Source organism: Mustela nigripes, chromosome 10 (assembly GCF_022355385.1).
Source record: "Mustela nigripes isolate SB6536 chromosome 10, MUSNIG.SB6536, whole genome shotgun sequence".
In the NCBI taxonomy this organism is placed as follows: domain Eukaryota; kingdom Metazoa; phylum Chordata; class Mammalia; order Carnivora; family Mustelidae; genus Mustela; species Mustela nigripes.
Window position 1 is genome coordinate 9,461,064 of NC_081566.1, and position 19,362 is coordinate 9,480,425.

Sequence of the window (19,362 nt, forward strand, 5' to 3'; positions counted from 1 at the left end):
TTGTTTAGTAATCTCTTTGGAGAACGAGTTCTTCACATCTGCCTCTGGACCATTACTAAAATGGTTTCAGTAACAACACTTTTAGCCAAGAAGAGAATGTGGACTTAAAAACCCTGTTTCAACTCAACCTGATAAGTAGTTCAAGTAGAAAGATAAAGGGTAAGGAGAAATAAAAAGCCCATTCAATTTCCATTAGCATAAATAAAAATTATTTATTGTAATATTAAATACGAATTTTACACAAAAGTCATTATTGATTGGCAATGGGCTTGTAAGATCATCTGTACTATCCTTTTTGTTTATTGAATCCAGCAAGGCTGGCTCTATTTCAGAATTTTCTGAAGTATTGATAAAAATAGTTCTAGTGAAGACAAAAGGTATTTACATTCTTTTCTAAGTCTGTTTTGATGTCTCCCTACCCCATCCCTACATACTACAGGAATAAAGCTCTTTTTTTATATACTAGTATTACCAGTACTTCTTTTACTAGAACAAAAACACAATACACAAACCATACTAGAAATATTTGGTTCTTTTTAATCAGCTATTGATGGTATAATAAAATAAATTTAAGTGGCACCTAATTTAAACATTTAAAATAGTTCACTGAAGGATAATCTACAACACAGTAGGTTAAGCCTAATTGTCAAAACAACACCTCTTTTTTTCCAAGAAAGAAAAAGGCATGATCAAAATTATGACTGACAATTTGGGTTCATGTGGACACTTATAGATGATTCTGTAGGCATACTGGCAGGCACAATGTTGAAAATCAATTCACTAGATTTAGAAATAATGGTAAGATTAAAAGAAAAAAACAAAAAAACCCAGCTATACATTTCAGAGTTAATGCCTGAAATTAAAGAAAAATATCCACCAATGATCACAACGATCTTTTAATGACTAATATTTTTAAACATTAAGATTGTTGTTTTAGGGAACATCTTTCTCTGGACATTTAATTAAATGCCCAATGTATTAAATAATTTACAGAGAAGTAAGTTTTGTGTTCTGTACAAATTAAAGGATACATGAATATAATCCCCTCCCCCTCCCTCGCCAAAGCTCAAATTTGCAATGGTCTCAGCAGAAAATAAACAGTTCACAAGTTAAACAGAATTTATAGCATTACAAAAGTTTACAGAATCCTCTTTTCATCATTTTTTTCCTAACGGCAAAGATCACACTGACAAATTGAATGACCAGAATGTAAAAAATATTTGTGCAAAACTGCATTAATTGTTCTTCCCGTTTAGTAGAGATAAAACCTAAGAACGCACAATGACAATAGAGAAGAAAAACTACACTGGAAGGAATTCTATTTTAGATTTCAAACAACACAGATCATACTATGACTAAACACTGAAAGAAAACGTGGCACCGTGAGCAGCAGGAGCAACACATGACTCGGCAATTCTGCCAGCGGAGGTGGCTGACACTGGAACAAGCCATTAGTTTCTCTCCACATCAGCCAGCCATCTTCAGGGACTGGAAACAACTCTAGGGCTTAAAACTCACTTCGATGTCTGCCTTCTTGAAATTTGCAGATCATAAATGAAATATTTAATAGTCCTTTCCCTCCCTCCTGAAGGAGTGTTTCTTGCGTCACTGGAAATCCTTAAAAGAGCTGAATCATAGACTCTCTGGATTTACCTACCCCGATCCATTTCACTGGTAAGGGAAGAAAGTACAAGAATAGTATCAATTCATTTATAATGTTCAATCCTTGGGATGAAAAGATCCCCACTCTTCTCAGGGTCACTATTTAACTTTCCAGGTGCCTTCTGCTATCCTTTGCTGTCCTGCTAGAAGACCAGGCTGATTTCTAAACGGAACATACCGGTGCTGGTGTGTGCCTTACCAGTTCCAGTTTTAATCACGTGGTATTTCCAAGTCCTCAATGCCTAATACTTAGGTTAGCAAAATACTGGCCCAAACCACCAGAGACTTATTGAACCCTGGATTAAGTCCCTAATTACTAGATGAGATCTAAGCATCTTTGATAAAAGCAGGATGCTAAGAGGTGACAGTGTAACTTTTACATCTCAAAATGTAGAAACATCTGGAAGAGAATACTATTTTAACTTGCACAGACTAAACCAGTCTATAGGAATCTCTAAATATTAATTATACCACATGGGTTAACCTTCATGGAATTTTTATACAGGACACTGTTAAATTCACTCTCGCTTGTATTTCAAAAAAATGTTGACTAAGAGCCATAGCAAACATGCTGACTAAGTTGGACATCACGCTGGCTGGGGCAGCTAGCAATCTGGAAAACAAGACTAGTACTTGAGACGAACCACAATACAAATCAGAATAACTACACAATAGATTCTACATAAAGGACACCTTCTACCCACGTTGCTTTTGTCTTTTCAATCTCTACCAGTACAAGTAGAAGGAAGAAAGCAATGTGTTAAAAACTTCCATTAACTAGTCACAGCTATAACCTGGTTATGCCTAACTCCCCGGACAACTCCCTGGCCAGCTTGTTTTTTAATAAAGTTTTATTCTTTCCTCTCCTCTTATATTTTTTCAAACTGGATTTCCTATTTTCTGTACCAGTAATTTCCTAATTATTCAAGCAACCCCCCCAATTCCCAAGGGTAGTTTAATCGCAAATGGAAAAACCACAAACCATTTTTGGTGGAGGTGAAGATACAAAAGGCTTTGTGACTAAGAGGAAGAAAGCAACAAGCATGAATGTCACGGGGTAAATACCAGAGTAGTAGAGAATTAAGACAGAGTCAAAACAGTGTGAGGTAACCTACTGTCTTCAGGCATACAAAGGATTAAAGAAAGATAACTATATTTACTCTAAGAAATAAGATTATTTTATATTTTCTAGGGCATTGCTGCAAATCATGAACACTCTACAAAATAATACTGATCTTTCTTTTATTGTATCTCAAAGGTAGACCGTTAAGTTAGAAACAGAAGACCGTTGTTCATAAAGTACACTTACCTGGAATTTGAAGTTCATCTTCAATAAATCGAACGTAATTTTGTGCATTAACAGGTAGTTCTTTAAACGTCCTTGCATTTGATATGTCTGTGTTCCAACCAGGCAGCGTCTTATACTGAACTTCAACTTTATTTAAGACTTCTTGGTTTGCTGAAAGTTAAAGAGTAAATCTGTTTTTCCATGGTGGCATGCTGCCTGTTGCCAAACAGCTTTTTCTATGTCAAAGTTTCATGATCTCTTATGAAAATCCTTGGAGCCAGAGGAGTTCTGGAATGCGAATGCAGTTTCCCAGAGTGCAGGAAGGTCAGACAGGACACTGACCACCTGAGGCAACGTTTTCATAATCCAACACAGTCCTGCAGCGACAGGCTAATTCACTCGAAGCAGAGAGATTATTAGTTCTAATAGCAACTCAAGTTTTGCTGTCAAAGGACTTTGGTGCCAAACTTTACACTTTCCATTTTTAGAGATTTTAGATACCCCACTGTGGATTAGAGATTATGGACCTATGTATGGTTGCATACAGGTGGCAACCTCACAGAAAGGAGAGGTTGCCACCTCTCACAGAAAGGAGACTTGCAAACGTGCTCTCATCTGGGAGATCTACTGATTTTGTGATTGTACAAAGCTGACCTGGAAATTTTCTTTATTATCTCACCTAACCATTTTCTCTGCATCTCCTAACAGGAACGGAAAATGTACAAAAGGTAAGAACAGTTTAACTAGAGCTGTTACAGCGGATGCTGTGGGGATTCGGTCCAGGCTTCCCAAGTCAGGACTGAGACACTCATTCCCCCGCCTGTAGAAGCACTGCTCACGGAGGACTCGTGCTCAGAAACTGCGCCCCGCTGAAGGGAGCTGCCTCCTTGGAACAGCCCAAATCCCACAACTGGTCAATGTGGACAACAGGCAGCACAAAAACATGGGTTCTGAGAAAAAGAAAACTCCCAAGCAAGTCCTGAAACTATGCAACTCTCTGCCCAGGGACAATTTCCCAGCCACTGGAAGCCACGACACCAGAGTCAGTGGAGAACAGTGGTCCCACTGAGCTGAGAAGGCGGATGATCAGGTTTCAGGGAAGCTGAAGTGGTGAGAGGCATCACGGTCAAGTGTCAGAGGAGGGGGCTATACATGGAGCTCTCACCCCTCCGAAGTCTGTGTGAGAGTCCCTTCACATGGGAAGGACCCACGGGATCACTGGAAGGCTTACCAGATGTTAGCTGTCACACAGTTGAGGGGACAGGTTCTAGAGGTCAAGCAGTGCTAAGAGAAGGGATGGGACGGGATACACTGGAGCTCCAGCACTGCCCGACTAGAGCGATCTCTTTACACCTTGGTAACTCTCCTGGCGTCCAGCTGGGAGAGCAGAAAGGCTGCTCCTTAAAATGTAAAAAACCATGTTCACGAGTATAACTGACTACTGACCCTCCATAACAAAGCCTAAAACCAAGCTACCGAGATCCACAGAGGAGACAGAATTTGGAGACTGATCCACACCAGGTTAAAGGTTTGGGCAATATCCAGGGCACTCATGTAACTATACTAACAGAGCAGAAAACTGAGCTTATGCAAGTTCAAGATGATCAGCCAGTAATTCAACTGTCCTCTGAAACAAGAACCAACACTCTTTAGAGGAGGATAACAGAATCTGAGTCACTACACTGTTAAGCACATTCAACCAGAAGTCATTGGTCATAAAACAGTGATCCACAATCAAGGAAAAGAACAGTCAAGAGAAACAAGACTGGAGATGGCCCAGATGTCAGACTAACAGGTAATGATTTTAAATGTGTTTCTAAGAACTTGAGGTGATCCTTGGTTGCCAAGGACTGGTCATCACCATCAAGTCACAAAACCTGTACCAGCCTACCAAGTTTCATTCAAGTGCATATTCCTTTGTTTGGCATATTCCCAGGCTTATAGGGTGACTAAACAAATGAACAGTTCCTATTCTGGAAGCTGGAAACATTTATGGAACTTCCTGAGTAACTGAAAAAATCTTGTAACTAAAGATATGCCTGAAGAAACACAGTGCCTCATGTAGGAAGTCTTCCTACAACCACCCACTTTTGACATAGGAGATGAGAAAATCATTCCTATGGCTTCGAGAACAGGGTAGGTAAATGTATTAGGAGCCTGCTTACTCTTTTGAGTAGCACTCTTTTTTCCTACCCCATGTTTCTCCAGGAAGAGAAGCATGCCTACATAGAAGTTACTTTCAAAGTAGGGAAGATGAGATTCGGGAACAGCACAGCTGGCTGAGCTCAGAGGGACCATGTTTCTCTTTCCTATTTTGAGTCTGAACACATGCTTACTACTGCAATCCAGGATTCAAATGCACAGCAGCTATGAAACAAATGCCAATAACATGTGAATATACTTGTGCTATCCACAAAGAGGGTATCAACCCCGTGGCTCTATACCACAAACTACACAGAACTTCATGAAATGGCTCCAACATGTTCACCTAATAATATTCCTTGTATCACAGATAGAAAAAAGTACCTGGGAAATGAGGTATGATTTCACCATCTAACTTGTAAGCAACTCCAACTTTGATTTCCGTAAACATGTCCAAAATATCCAATTTGGTAAGTGCCAACCTAAGTGGAAGGAAAAGCAATGTTCAAACAGCAAACCTCTTCAAAATATATCAAATCTCCCAATAAACTGCCTGGGAAATAGTTTCAAAGGAAAAATCTGTACAATTAGAGAGAACAGTAGGTTTGGCATTCTTATCTGCAAATTATTTGTTTTTTATCCTTTATTTGTTATTTGCTGGAAGTTAAGTCAAATTAATACAAACAGGAATACATTTGCTTACATATTCATGTACATGTGTGAACAGCAACTTTTCACCGGGTGATTTCAGGGAGCCAGGCAGGGTGCTATATGCTCTCACTGTATTTCTCATCTAATTTTCAAAACACCCACACGAAGTAGGTAATATTATTATCTAGATTTTGTTTATTTATTTATTTTTAAGATTTTATTTATTCATTTGACAGAGAGAGATCACAAGTAGACAGAGTGGCAGACAGAGAGGAGGAAGCAGGCTCCCTGCTGAGCAGAGAGCCCGATGTGGGGCGCGATCTCAAGACCACGGGATCATGACCAGAGCCGAAGGCAGAGGCTTTAACCCACTGAGCCACCCAGGCGCCCCAATTATTATCTAGATTTTAAAGATGATAGAAAAGGCACAGAAAGATTCACTTAACCAAAGTCATGGCACAACGCGTGAATCTGAGATTTGAGTTAGACATTAATCACACCCTAAATGGGTTATATTGCCTCCCTTCCATATAAGCAAAACGCACCATCTACCTACCTACCCACCTACCTCACTTCCCTCTATACTGACATGCACGGGGGATTAACAGGATTCCTTTTTCCCAACTGTGGATGTGTAGGAAGACAACCTGGGGCCTTTTCCTGTGGGTCCCCTTCCCCTAGATCTTGGTCCACTTGAACCCTGAGCTACGATTTCATCTGGAGTCTAAACAGTGAACTTTTTCTACCAGGGTACTACTTTTCAAGCTTGCACTCCACAAAATGTAACCTGTGGTCATGAACTGTACCTTAGTTCCCTGAAAGAAATGTTTCTAAGAAACTTACGCAGTAAATCCATTAATCATATGAGCATATTTGAGCAAAACCAGGTCCAGCCAGCCACACCTTCTTTTCCTACCAGTGGTTACCCCAAACTCTCGACCTCTTGTTTGTAATAATTCTCCAATTTCCTAGAAAACAGAAAATAGGACTTTAGGATTATAACACCAATGCTGTAAAATCTAGCAGAATTATGCATAAGATCACATAACAAGTCAAAAATCTTATAGAGATGAACATCTTCCAAAACATTACTCAGTGGAAGACCGAATTCCATATCAATGATGTGTGAAGTAGGCATTATTTGGAACAGATCCACTTTTGGCTTCAATTTTTACCACTTCTGTAAAACCAGTATTTTTTACGATGTTAGATAACTTCTTAAAATTTAGATTAACATAGAAAATGCTACATATTAGAAACAAGGTTGTTAATTAAGTATTTATTAAATTTATTAAAATAGACAAGCCAATTGTTCCAAGAACTGCAGTTCAATGATCCTCCTGAAAATCACAAGACAAACTCTCAGCTAGTCAGTAGTTCTGGAAGGCACAACACCCTTTCAGAAAGAATGAAGGCTGACTGCAATGCTCAAGATCTAAGCTGCAGGGGTGGCTGGGTGGCTCAGTCAGCTCAGTGTCTGCTTTCAGCTCAGGTCATGATCTCAGGATCCTGGAATTAAGTCCTACATCGGGCTCTCTGCGCAGTAGGGAGTCTGTTTCTCCCTCTGACTTCCGCTCCCCCTGCTGGTGCTGTCTCTCTCTGACAAAAAAATAAAATTCTTTTTAAAGGTTTTATTTATTTATTTGACAGAGAGAAATCACAAGTAGATAGAGAGGCAGGCAGAGAGAGAGGGAAGCAGGCTCTCTGCTGAGCAGAGAGCCCTATGCGGGACTCGATCCCAGGACTCTGAGATCATGACCTGAGCCGAAGGCAGCGGCTTAACCCACTGAGCTACCCAGGCGCCAAAAAAAAAAAATTCTTAAAAAAAAAAAAAAAAACTTAAAAAAAAAAAAAAAAAGATCTAAGCCACAGCCATTCCTTGCAACCTAATTTTTCACTTATCATCTATCTATTCCCTCATTGACACCTTTCTGATTTCTTGTATTCTGACATCAATCTGTCAGATCTGAATCCCAGCCCCATCTCTGTGTGACTTTGCACAAGTGACTTCAGCTCTCCGTGCCTGTTTCCTCTTGTGTAGAAGGGGGACAGTGACACCACCCAGCTCCCCGAGGATCATGAGGTCCAGAGAGCTTCTGAGGATATAATACTTGGACAGTGTCTGGCCCGACGTCACCACTGCAGAGGAGTTGGCTAGGACTAGAGCAGGTCTTGAAGTCACTCTTCTCAGCCCCAGCTCCTAACAAGCCCTTGGTGAAAGGCAGTTCTTATTGATTTATTTATTTATTTATTTTAGATTTTATTTATTTAGTAGAGAGAAAAAGAGAGAGAGATCACAAGGAGGCAGAGAGGCAGGCGGGGGGAGAGGGGAACAGGCTCCCCGCTGAGCAGAGAGCCTGATGCGGGGCTCAATCCCAGGACCCTAAGATCATGACCTGAGCCGAAGGCAGAGGCTTGACCCATTTAACCCAGGTGCCCCCAGTTCTTATTTTTAACCATTTCTTTCCCCTTCACTAGCTCAACCTCCCTCACAAGCCCACCTTCATGCAGCCTGGCGCTTACAGTTACCTTTAAGTACTCTCTACCCCTTTATCTTTTGCTGCCAGTCTGCTGCCACTTCAGTAGAAAACACAGGAAGATAAGAAATAAGAGGGAAAAAAGCAGTTTTTATTTTATATTTTAAAGGTTTATTTATTGGACAGAGAGAGGGAGAAAGAGCATAAGCAGGGGGAACTGCAGAGGGAGAAGGAAAAGCAGGCTCCCCGCTGAGCAAAGAGCCCAACCTGGGGGTTGGTTCCCAGGACCCTGGGATCATGACCTGAGCTGAAGGCAGATGCTTAACCAACTGAGCCACCCTGTAAGATTTTTATTTATTTATGTTTGTTTGTTTATTTGAGAAGAGAACAAGCGAGAAACAGAGAGGGGATCTAAAGCAGATTCCACTCTGAGCACGGAGCCCAACACAAAATCACAATCTGAGCCGAAACTAAGAGCCGGACACTAAACCAACCAAGCCACCCAGGAGACATGGAAGTTTTTATTTTAAAACCTTCAGAACTGGATCTAGTGAAAAACAGACTTACGTTGTCCTGCTCTGTTGGGAAGGCACCAATGCCAACTCGAGTTGTGTAAGCTTTCACGACCCCGTACACTTCCCCAACATTTTGGGGGGGCATTCCCAACCCGGTACAGACACCTCCAACTGTACAGTTCGAAGAGGTCACAAAAGGGTAAGTTCCTAAAAAAGAAACAAACATACACACACAGATATACATTACTCTGAAACAATTACTAAAAAAAAATATATGCATTTGAGTACATTCTAGGTACTGGACAGACTTGACTATAACCACCCTCTCAAACCTCAGCCTTTATTCTTGAGCCCTTCTGTCCGGAATGAGAGCAAACCACAGTGGTCAGAGCTCTCCCCGCAACACTCATTCTGGTGAGGCTCTTGGAGCGTGCGCAGTCAGCTCTGTGTGGCAGGTGCTCACCTAATGGATCGCGAAATAATTTCATGCTGGACCCCGGGCATTATTCTACTATGCAGACTTTTTAATCTACGTGTTTTTAACATGTTCCTATTGTTTTAAAAATGAATTTATTGTTTTCTTGATACACATTTTTAAGATACAGACACAATCTAGAGTGACAGCAGTATACTAAGAATTTGGTGGTATTCATTATCGTAGCTTCTCATCTCCATTAAGGGAATAATCCCAAAAATAACAGAAGCTGAGGAGTGTGCTCCTTCATCCCTAAAGATCCTGTTCCTACTTAACTATCCACATCTAACCAGACACTCTGCTTTCTTTCCAGATTCCACAGGCATATTATGGAGTCCAAAAATACATATCTACTGTAATAGAAATAATACTTTTTCTTTAATTGGTTTACTTGAAAGTCAAAAGCCAATGAAATGTCAGTAAGAGCTGAGAACACTGACTTATCCTTTGAGATCATGTTCAGAGAGAAAGGCCAACAACCTAATGGGGCAGTAGCTGAAAGACATTAAAGCCTTAACTTTTTGAAGGTGGAAGAAAGGCCCTAATCCACTCAGAATCTTAGGCCCAGGGAGTTAAGCAGATTTCCACAGATCTTAGAATACGCATGTTTAATGACAATGTTTATTAGTTCTCAATATTTTTAAAAAAGGCTGAATTAAAGATCCTTCCACAGGACTTCTCTAATCATCTTAGTTTCAAGCAAACAGAACATGAACCAAACAATGAAATCAGTTTACAGAATCCTAAACCCACTGACCCAAATAGGGATTTCATTTTTCTAATAAACTATAAAATGTATTATATGCATTGTGTATTCTACAATAGTGCTTAAAAAAAAAGATTAGAGGTGACAAATGTCCATCATTCCTAAATATACAAGCTAAAAGCCTTGTTTTAAAACCTGTAAAGGCAAACATTAATTATTTATACCCTAAGTAGTTCAGGGCTGGGTTAAGCTCCGGCAAGTCATAGCTCACTTACCAAAATCAATATCTAAGAGTGCTGCATTTGCGCCTTCTACCAAGATTTTCTTTGGTGGTCCATGGAGGGCCTCGTAGAGGAAATAAACTCCATCTCTCACCATTGGTTTAATCCTTTCCATATAACCCTATAGACAGAGACAAAAGCCAATTTCAGCGTGTGCTAATAAGTTCCCAACATGATCGGTACAAGTAAAACTCGCCAAGTAAAATTCTGTGACAAAGCAAACTTAACTTGTGCAAAGACGAAGGGGGTTGGTAACGGCACCCACCCTACAGTATATTTGGATTAGCTCTGGTGTCTCGTCTTGATTCTCCAGAAAAGAGACCCTAGCTCAAGATCAGTAGAGAAACCATGAAATTCAAAGGTTCGACGTTAACCACTGCAAGTGATGATGATGGCCTTCCATCCCTCAAGAACCAGCTCTCAGGAAAATAAAAAGAGCTGAGTATACTACATTGTGCTTTTATATTCTGGGAGGTATTTAAAAAACTGCATTTATAATCCATGTAACCAAGAGCTTTGAAACACGCATCCAGGGACTGCCAAAATGTTGGTGTGGGTCACAAGTGACACGGCCGAGCACGCAAACAGCAGTAACCGTTAATATTCTTTTGCCACAGTATTCCGTCCGCTACAGCAGCATCTCAGCAGCATTACTAGCAGATAATAGCAAATACTATTTTACACATGAGCATTCTAAAACTCTCACAAAATATATTAAACGTATTAATAATACTGCTTAATTTTTAAATTCAATTAAAAACGTAATATAAACAAAAGTTCCCCCAAGGCCTAAAGTATAACTACAATAAAATCTAGTTTCAACCATGTTTCCTATTCAGCCAGTCTAATATGGAAATTCTACCATCCACTCATGAACTCACTGAACATGTTATATCCACACCACCCCCGCCCCTCAGCTCTAGCCTCTTGCTTATTATTCCTGGTTTAGACCTTTCGTTATGCCGGAAATGACCATGCCATTCACCGTGTCCCTTATTCCTTAAAGTGCTGATTTGATATCTACCACCTATTAAGAATCTTCTTCTCCAACTCTCTTCACAATTATTCATCTGCTTTACATTCCATGAAACATGGATAAAAAAGCCATATCCACACTTTAGTGCATAAATATTACCAAGTTGCCGGTAATAAATTTGAAATATTTGTTGCATGACAGAATGAAAAGAAGATGGCAGCCTATTCTAAGCAACGAGCAATACACTGAAATCTAAACACCCAACATTCAGACTCTTCCTTGGAGGTCCCTCACCCCCGCCGCTGCCCCTGCTTAAGGAATTTAGTGAGTAGATATGCTTAAGGTCTACAACCATTCTAGAATGGCATATGAGGTTTGTAAATTCCTACTCAGCTCTGGATTTCACGTTCATACCTATTTATAGAAGAGAAGAAGTAATAATCAGATACATAGGGCCCAGCTCGAAACACACCAAACATCAGGGACGAATGTGAGGTGGAAAGGGTAGGAGATTTGACTCCTGACGAACTCAGGCACCACTGACACCTAAAAACAGCCACACGTGGACCCAACCTTTGGCCAATCACCTAGTTTGTCTTTTAAGACAAAGAGCTACAGACACTGGCTCCGTGGGGCATCCTTCCAGATCGGCCCAGCTAGCTTTACAAGTTACCTCCTGCTGCCTGCCCCTCTGTTGATCCATGCTCCACATTGCTAGGAGGGATTTTTATTTAATACAAACCTAGTCTTTTTTCTGCTGAGAATTACTGAATAGCCTTTCATTAACTCCAGGATACAAAGCCAAACTCCCTATCACTGCGTATATAAGACCAATACAAGACCGTGAACTTCTACTCTCTGCTACCTACTCAATCTTTTCTTTCAGTCACATCATGTGAAGTGACTCAAACATGTCCTGTCCTTTTAGGTAGGCCTATATGCTTTCAGACTTAAAGAGGACAAGTAATTTGCTTTACTAGTTCTTATCTTCAATGCTTTACACATATCTCTGTGGCATTTATTATACTATAAATTATTTAACATATAACTTCTCATAGTGTAATTTCCATAAAGGAAATTAACACTCTATGTTCTTAATTCTTATGTTTGCAGGTCCTAATGCAAAACCTGAATGAATGAAAAATCTTAGAGGCCAATCTGGCAAACAAGTTTTAAAAAGGACATGAAAGCACTACCTTGAGTTTTTGTAATTCGCCTTCAATGTCGATTTCCAGAGTGGGGTATATAGATTTGTATTGGTTAGCCAGAACTTTGAACCTGAGAAACACAGATAAATCAAGACATTAGTTCAACTAAGAATAGTCCAAATAATATCATTCAATTCAAATGGTTTCTGTAGATAAGTGGTTTTAACAACAAATGAATCCCAAACTGAAGCTACATTCTAAGAAACAAAATCTAAACAGATCAATCATATAAATAATGATACACTCAAAAATAGTATTTTTAATTCAAATTTAGGAATACCAACAACATAATGTGTGTGTGGAAGATGAAGTGTGCGGAGGGAAAGGGAAGAACTTAAATCTGTAACAACACTTAAATCTGAATTATATTACACCGTGTGAAAAATAAAGGGGATGGTCTACATGATGCTTTTAAAAGAGACAGTTGTAAAGCCTTTGATGCCGACTGTTATTAAATGCAACCACCAAACTCTCTGTCACTGAGTCACCATAAAGTTTCGATGACATTAGGTTTCTCATGGAGATTTTTCTAGAGAGTAAGTGTCAATGAGGCAATTTCTATTTTTTAAGGTGAGTTTGGTACATAACAGTTCACCAGTACCTAAGAGCCTAATTATGTCTTGGTAGGGGTAAGGGAGGGGGGGATCTCCAGAACTGAAAATCGGAGGGTCAAGGCTCTAGGATGCGGGAACTCCACCAAAGCATCCCCTGAAATCTGTTTCTCAGCAAACCATTCCAAATCCCAATCCTTAAATATAATTTTGGCTTTGCTTTCTTTGAGTACTGGTAGGATATCATCATGAGGTTACTTTTCGTGAAGTTTAATTTGAAATTAAGTAATAAAAATAACTTTACAGTCCAAATTAAACCAAAAAAGTCAACCACCATTGATTTTGCATCCTGGAATTGAAAAATTGCAATTTGAAAAATTCCATCCTAGAATACCAATTTGCATCCTGGATTTGAGAAATTCCAAAAACCCCATTTGCTCTTTCACTCTAAAAACCAAGTTAGTTACCTCTCAGAGAAGCCATCAAAGTCAGAAACCAGATCACACATCCGCAGTCCACTCCGAGCAGCTTTGGAAGAATAAACTGGGCCAATGCCCTTTTTTGTGGTACCCAAGCTTAAAAATAAATCAGAACAAGCTTTGAGTTAGACAAGAAAGATGGAGTTCTTGTGGTCAGATCATCACATCGAATGAAGGTACTTTGACTATTTTCTGTCTTTGCTATTTTCTATAAGTTTGATTTCACAATCCTATTGATTTTCTCTAGAATCTAAATAGGATATTCTAATAATTTTTCTTAAACCTCTGGCCTACAATTTAAACATTAAGGTCTGGATATGCTTAAACTGCACCAAAAATAAAAACAAAAAAAAAAACCCTACTTTTTTCCTGCTTGTTCTTGTCTCTGTTGCTCCTGGATACCATCAGCGGCTTGATGAAAATCGAATACTGAGGGGAAAAAAAACCAAATCACAATTGTTGTCGAAACAAAGGTATTACAGGAAGAGCAAAACATACTGCATTTTGAATTACTTAAGCTATAAATCCCTTAGCCTAATTTCTTCAGGACTAATCAAATGGATGCATTTTATTTCTTTAAAAAGATTTATTTATGGGGGAGGAGACAGAAAGAGGAAGAGAGAGGGGGGGCATGAGCAGGAGGGGCAAAGGGAGAGGGAGAGAGGATCTCCACCAAACTCCACGCTGAGTGTGGAGCCCGACGACCTGAGCTAAAACCACGAACTGGGACTCAACCAACTGTGACACCTGGAACCCCAAGTGTATGCGTTTTCAAAAGCAGCAGCGATGGTGGGAGCGAAGGTTTAGGTATGCCAACAGATACATGAATAGGGAAATATGCCCGATTGTTCATTCCTACTAACTGCAACCTACATTGTGGTTTTAGGAACAGTCAGTGAGAGGGTACCGCACAATTCTATGAAGTTCAGTTTACTAAGATACCCTCTTTTCTTCAGCTTCTACCCTCCAGACATCTCTGGGTTATTCTGCCATTTCTCTCTCTCTCTTTCTCTCTCACCAGTCTCTCACAAGCTTCCACTGTCTCCAGCCAAAACTCTAGCCAACTAATGAGGGTGCATATTTCCACTCCTGGACATCTCAAACTCATAATTTTTAATGCAACAAAGCCATCTTTCCAAGACACAAATCTGATGTCACTACCCCCATGCCTTTAAAAGTCAATGGCTTTCTATTGCTCGAAAGAAAAAGACAGGATAATTTGATGTGGCCTCTGTGCAGAGATAATACACTCTTTCATCTGGGGCCCCCTTTCTGCCCTTGGGTCAGCCGGACAATCTTCCGTAGCCGAGGCTACAAGGCAAACCCTTCCGCCTGAATGTGCCTTTTCCTGGGCCTGGACGCACAAGCACACTCACGCCCACATGCTCACTCTCTCTCACCAGTATTTTATGAGTCTCGGGACCATGTCAGTTAGCTTACCAGTTGATTTCCTGAGCCTACAAGTTCTCAAATATTTAACCGACTGAGTAAATAGCAACTTTATGGGACAGGCAGACCTAGAATTTGGTCTTCAAACTTTTTTTTTTTAAGATTTTATTTATTTATTTGACAGAAATCACAAGTAGGCAGAGAGGCAAGCAGAGAGAGAGAGAGAGAGAGAGAGAGAAGCAGGCTCCCTGCTGAGCAGAGAGCCCCATGTGGGGCTTGATCCCAGAACCCTGGGAGCATGACCTGAGTCAAAGGCAGAGGCTTTAACCCACTGGGCCACCCAGGTGCCCCTGGTCTTCCAACTTTTAACCAAGGCTTCTTTTGTTTAAAAAAAAAAAAAAAAACAAAACCTTATGGGAATATCATTTACGTACCATAAAATTCACCCACTAAGTACAACTGGATCATTTTCCCATACATTAAACCATGGCTTCTTTTTGCTAATGATTGCTACTGTACCCAGTAAGTTGAAATGTATAAATTTTAAACAGAATGACTGATATGAGGTTCCTAGAACTAGTGGTGGCATGTTTAAAAGAATTATTTGGCAATGCCAGAAAACTAATGTTGTAGTTATAGATGTTGAAACTGGGGGGAAAAAAAAAAAATCAAGGAGATCAGACCTTAAGCCACCGTCTGATCAACCCCAGCCTCTAGGATTTGATCCTAAAGCCTTTTTTGCCCTAAGTTCCTTTTCTGAGACACGGCAGAATTGACAAGGCAGTCCTCTCCTCTGCCTGGCAAAGTTAATAAGCACAGACTAATGGGCTTCCCTAGTGGTCTCATGGGGAGTTCCAACACTTCCTACACTAGTTGATCACAATATAGAAACTAGATTTTTATTGTGTGATTTAAAATTATCCTGTAAATCACTATCTGTTCTCAGTGTCACAGAACTGGGTGACGTCCTTAAACTACAGTGGCCTATCGTACACCTCAAGATATTTACAGGAATGTGCAAAGCACTATTACTTGTGATAACTCAATATTGGAAATGACTCAAAGTTTCATCCATGGTAAAAATGGTTAAACTGTCCCATATTCATAAAAGGGGATAAACGGGGACACCTGGGTGGCTCAGTTGGTTAAGCAGCTGCCTTCGGCTCAGGTCATGATCCCAGCGTCCTGGGATCGAGTCCTACATCGATCGGGCTCCTTGCTCCGCAGGGAGCCTGCTTCTCCCTCGGACCCTGCCTGCCACTCTGTCTGCCTGTGCTCGCTCTTGCTCTCTCTCTCTGACAAATAAATAAATAAAATCTTTAAAAAAAAAAGGGGGGGGGATATACGATTCAGCAATGAAAGTAAGACACTGCTTCATTTAATAATATGGAGGACTCGAATGGGCATACTGCTGCTGAGTGGAAGTCAAGACACAACAGAATACATAAATGTGTGATTTGTATAAAATTCAAACACAAACGAAACCAATCTATGATGAGAGAACAGTGGTTACCCTTAGTGAAGGGGACTAGATAATAACTAGGAAAGGTTATCAGAGAAGCTTTTTTTTAAATGGAGATATATAGACATACAACTTTAGTTTCAGGTGCAGAACATAATGACTGGGTATTTGTCTATACAGCAAAATGACTGCCACAGTAAGTTTAGTTAACATCCAACACCATAAAAAGCCACAGATTTTTTGTGTGTGTGATGAGAACTTTTTTTTTGTTGTTTTTCTTAACTAGGCTCCATGCCCAACGTGGGGCTTGAACTCATACCCCTGAGATCAAGACCCAAGATCGAAAGCCGGATACTCTCCTGATTGAGCCACCCAGGTACCCCATGCTGAGAACATCTAAGATCTATTATCTTAGCAACTTTCAAATAATGCCATATGGTATTATTAACTAGAGTCACCATGCTGTCCAGGACATCTCTGTGACTTTTTTACCCTGTAACTAGAAGTCTGTAACTTCTGACCACCCTCACCCGTTTTGCATACCCCTACCAACTGCCTGTCTCTGGCAGTTACCAATGTGTTCTCCCTGTCTTTGAGTCTGTGGGGTTTTGGGGTTTTCTTGCTCAGAACTGCCCGGACTATTCCACTTCTTTGTAGTTCCATACAAGTTTTACGATTGCTTGTTTTACTTCTGTGAAAAATACCACTGTAATTTTGAGAGAGATTGCACTAATCTGTAGATTCCTCCAGGTAGTACAGACATTTTAACAATACTAATTCTTCCAGTCCCTAGGCACAGAGTATCTTCCCATTTATTTGAGTCTGACTTAATTTCTTTCATCAGTGTCTTACAGCTGTCAAAGTTTAGGTCTGTCACATGCTTGACTAGCAGAGCAGCTTTTTCAGGCATGAGAAAGGTTCCGTATAACAAGGTAGTTAGTGGCGAAAGGAGTAAAATACTATGCACTTACTGGGCATTTTGCTGTATTGTGTGCTATGTTAAAAAGTTTACTTATTTCTAACAATAGCTATCATATACAATAGGAATTAATTTATTGTCATGCTCCTAATTCAGTATATACCTTATAGCCTTCCTTTCTCATCTACTTTTGAGGGGCCAGAATAGTTCTTAAGAAGCTGTTTCATTAAATTCCGACCTTGCTAGTCAGTTAGGACAAAAACTGAGATGCTGGAGGAAGCCATTTCTTTTGAAAGAGAAGACATTTTACATTGAAGTATCTGTTTTATCTTCTATGTTCAAATGAGTTACAAAGGCACATGGCAAATCACAAGTAAATGGTTGATGGAAAGCAGGTAAACCATATTTTTTAGAAGTTAATTTAGTACCTTGTCACAGAGCTAATGGTTTTTAGCTTTTTTCTAGGCCCCAGGGAGCTATTAGGGAAATCAACACAATTACTTTCATAAAGCTCCGTCATGACATGGAGCCTTAATACCTCCACCAACACTGTTTTTGAGAGAACAGTTTTTGTGTGAAGTTGCGTTGAATATCTTCCATTTTCTATATTGAGGACAAAAAATGCTGCCTTAGGGACTCCGTTTAATTTTTATAAAAGATTATTATGCATGTTCAATAGGTAATTCATTAATACCATCTTTTTTGGTTATTATCATTAAGTTTTATTAACACTATTAATGTTACACTGTATGAATGTGTCCACTGTGAGCCTCAGTACCCAGAGTACCCACTTTACTGACTTCGCCCATCTCCTCAGGTCTTCTTTCCTCAAAGTGTTTTTTGGTTTTTGTTCTTTAAATTGCGGTCACTTACCGTGAGATCTACCCCCTGAACAGATTTTTAAGTCACAATACAGCACTGTTATCAACAGTCTCGGTGTTGTACTATGTGTCTCTGGAACCAATTCATTGGTCATCACCTTCAGCAGATGCTGTGAACATCATCTCCATAGTGAAATGTCCCCAGCCACTTTATCTCAAGTTATAGATTACCACCCGCCTCCTAGAGACTGCCAGATGGTCCACGGGGCTCCTTTCTCTTCTTGGAACTCATCGCTCCGTGCCATGGCACATTATCACATGTTCATCTCATTTATGATGTCTCCCCCTACTATACTATAAGTTCCACTAGGAATTTTCATTGGTCTTTTCTGAATCCTTGGGGCCCACCACCATACCAGGTACTACACCAGGTCTTTCATCAGGGAATTGTTGAGTCAAAGGACAAACCACCCAACAACCTGCATTTCATATGTTTAAAAAAATTTGAAGTCTCAGCCACTTCTTTGGTCTCTTTCCCTCAACAAGGATCTCTTATACCACAAATTTTGTTATGCGTTTCAATGAGACAGGGCACAATTATAATAGATAGTTTCTTGCGTACTTGCTAAAGTATGGTAATTGTAAAAAACCGGCCAACAATGGACTCCTTCTTAGATTTCTCTGTAAGGAAACTGGCTGTTCAAAGCAAAACTATTAACACATTATAGAGCTTATTATGATGTGGACATGAAATGTAGGACAATAATGACACAAGGGACTGGAAGAGGGAAACTGAAACATTTTCTTCTAATAATCTTGGGTTATGGGGTACCTGGGTGGCTCAGTGGGTTAAGCGACTGCCTTCGGCTCAGGTCATGATGCTAGAGTCCTGGGATCAAGTCCCACATCAGGCTCCCAGCTCCACAGGGAGTCTGCTTCTCACTCTGACCTTCTCGAACCCTCTCATGTTCTCTCTCACTCTCTCTTTCTCAAATGAATAAATAAAATCTTAAAAAAAAAAAAAGCTCTGCTGGCTATATTAATATCGAAGTAAGCTTTGATATTAAGGAGTATTAAAGAATAAGGAGTATTACTATAGAAAAGGAGGCCATTTCATCATGATGAAAGAGTTAACTCATCAAAAATGTAAATTTAAATACACATGTAATCTACCTGAGCTTCAAAGCAAAAATTGACAAAAGTTGAAAAGAAAAATAGACAAGTCCTCAATTCTTGTTGGAGGTTTCAACATGCCTCTTTCTAGGTAACTGACAGCAAGCAGGAAAAAAATCAGCTAGGACACAGAACAACTCTACTCAAAAGAACACGCATTCTAAGTGCATGTAGAACACGAACCAAA

General features: G+C 39.9%; 1 protein-coding gene across 2 annotated transcripts in view; it reads right to left on the reverse strand.

Annotated features, from left to right (window-relative positions):
* Window positions 1-514: 514 nt before the first annotated feature.
* The window catches only part of ADSS2 (adenylosuccinate synthase 2), a 35,206-nt gene continuing 16,358 nt past the window's right edge, over window positions 515-19,362 (reverse strand). For both annotated transcript variants that reach the window (XM_059412538.1, XM_059412537.1), the window contains exons 5-13: window positions 13,774-13,840; window positions 13,400-13,507; window positions 12,370-12,451; window positions 10,192-10,318; window positions 8,788-8,942; window positions 6,587-6,711; window positions 5,477-5,574; window positions 2,972-3,121; window positions 515-1,671 (exon numbers count right to left, since the gene is read on the reverse strand). In XM_059412538.1, the coding sequence (XP_059268521.1) occupies window positions 1,619-1,671; window positions 2,972-3,121; window positions 5,477-5,574; window positions 6,587-6,711; window positions 8,788-8,942; window positions 10,192-10,318; window positions 12,370-12,451; window positions 13,400-13,507; window positions 13,774-13,840 (965 nt within the window). In that variant the 3' untranslated portion in view covers window positions 515-1,618. The remainder of the gene's footprint in view (window positions 1,672-2,971; window positions 3,122-5,476; window positions 5,575-6,586; window positions 6,712-8,787; window positions 8,943-10,191; window positions 10,319-12,369; window positions 12,452-13,399; window positions 13,508-13,773; window positions 13,841-19,362) is intronic.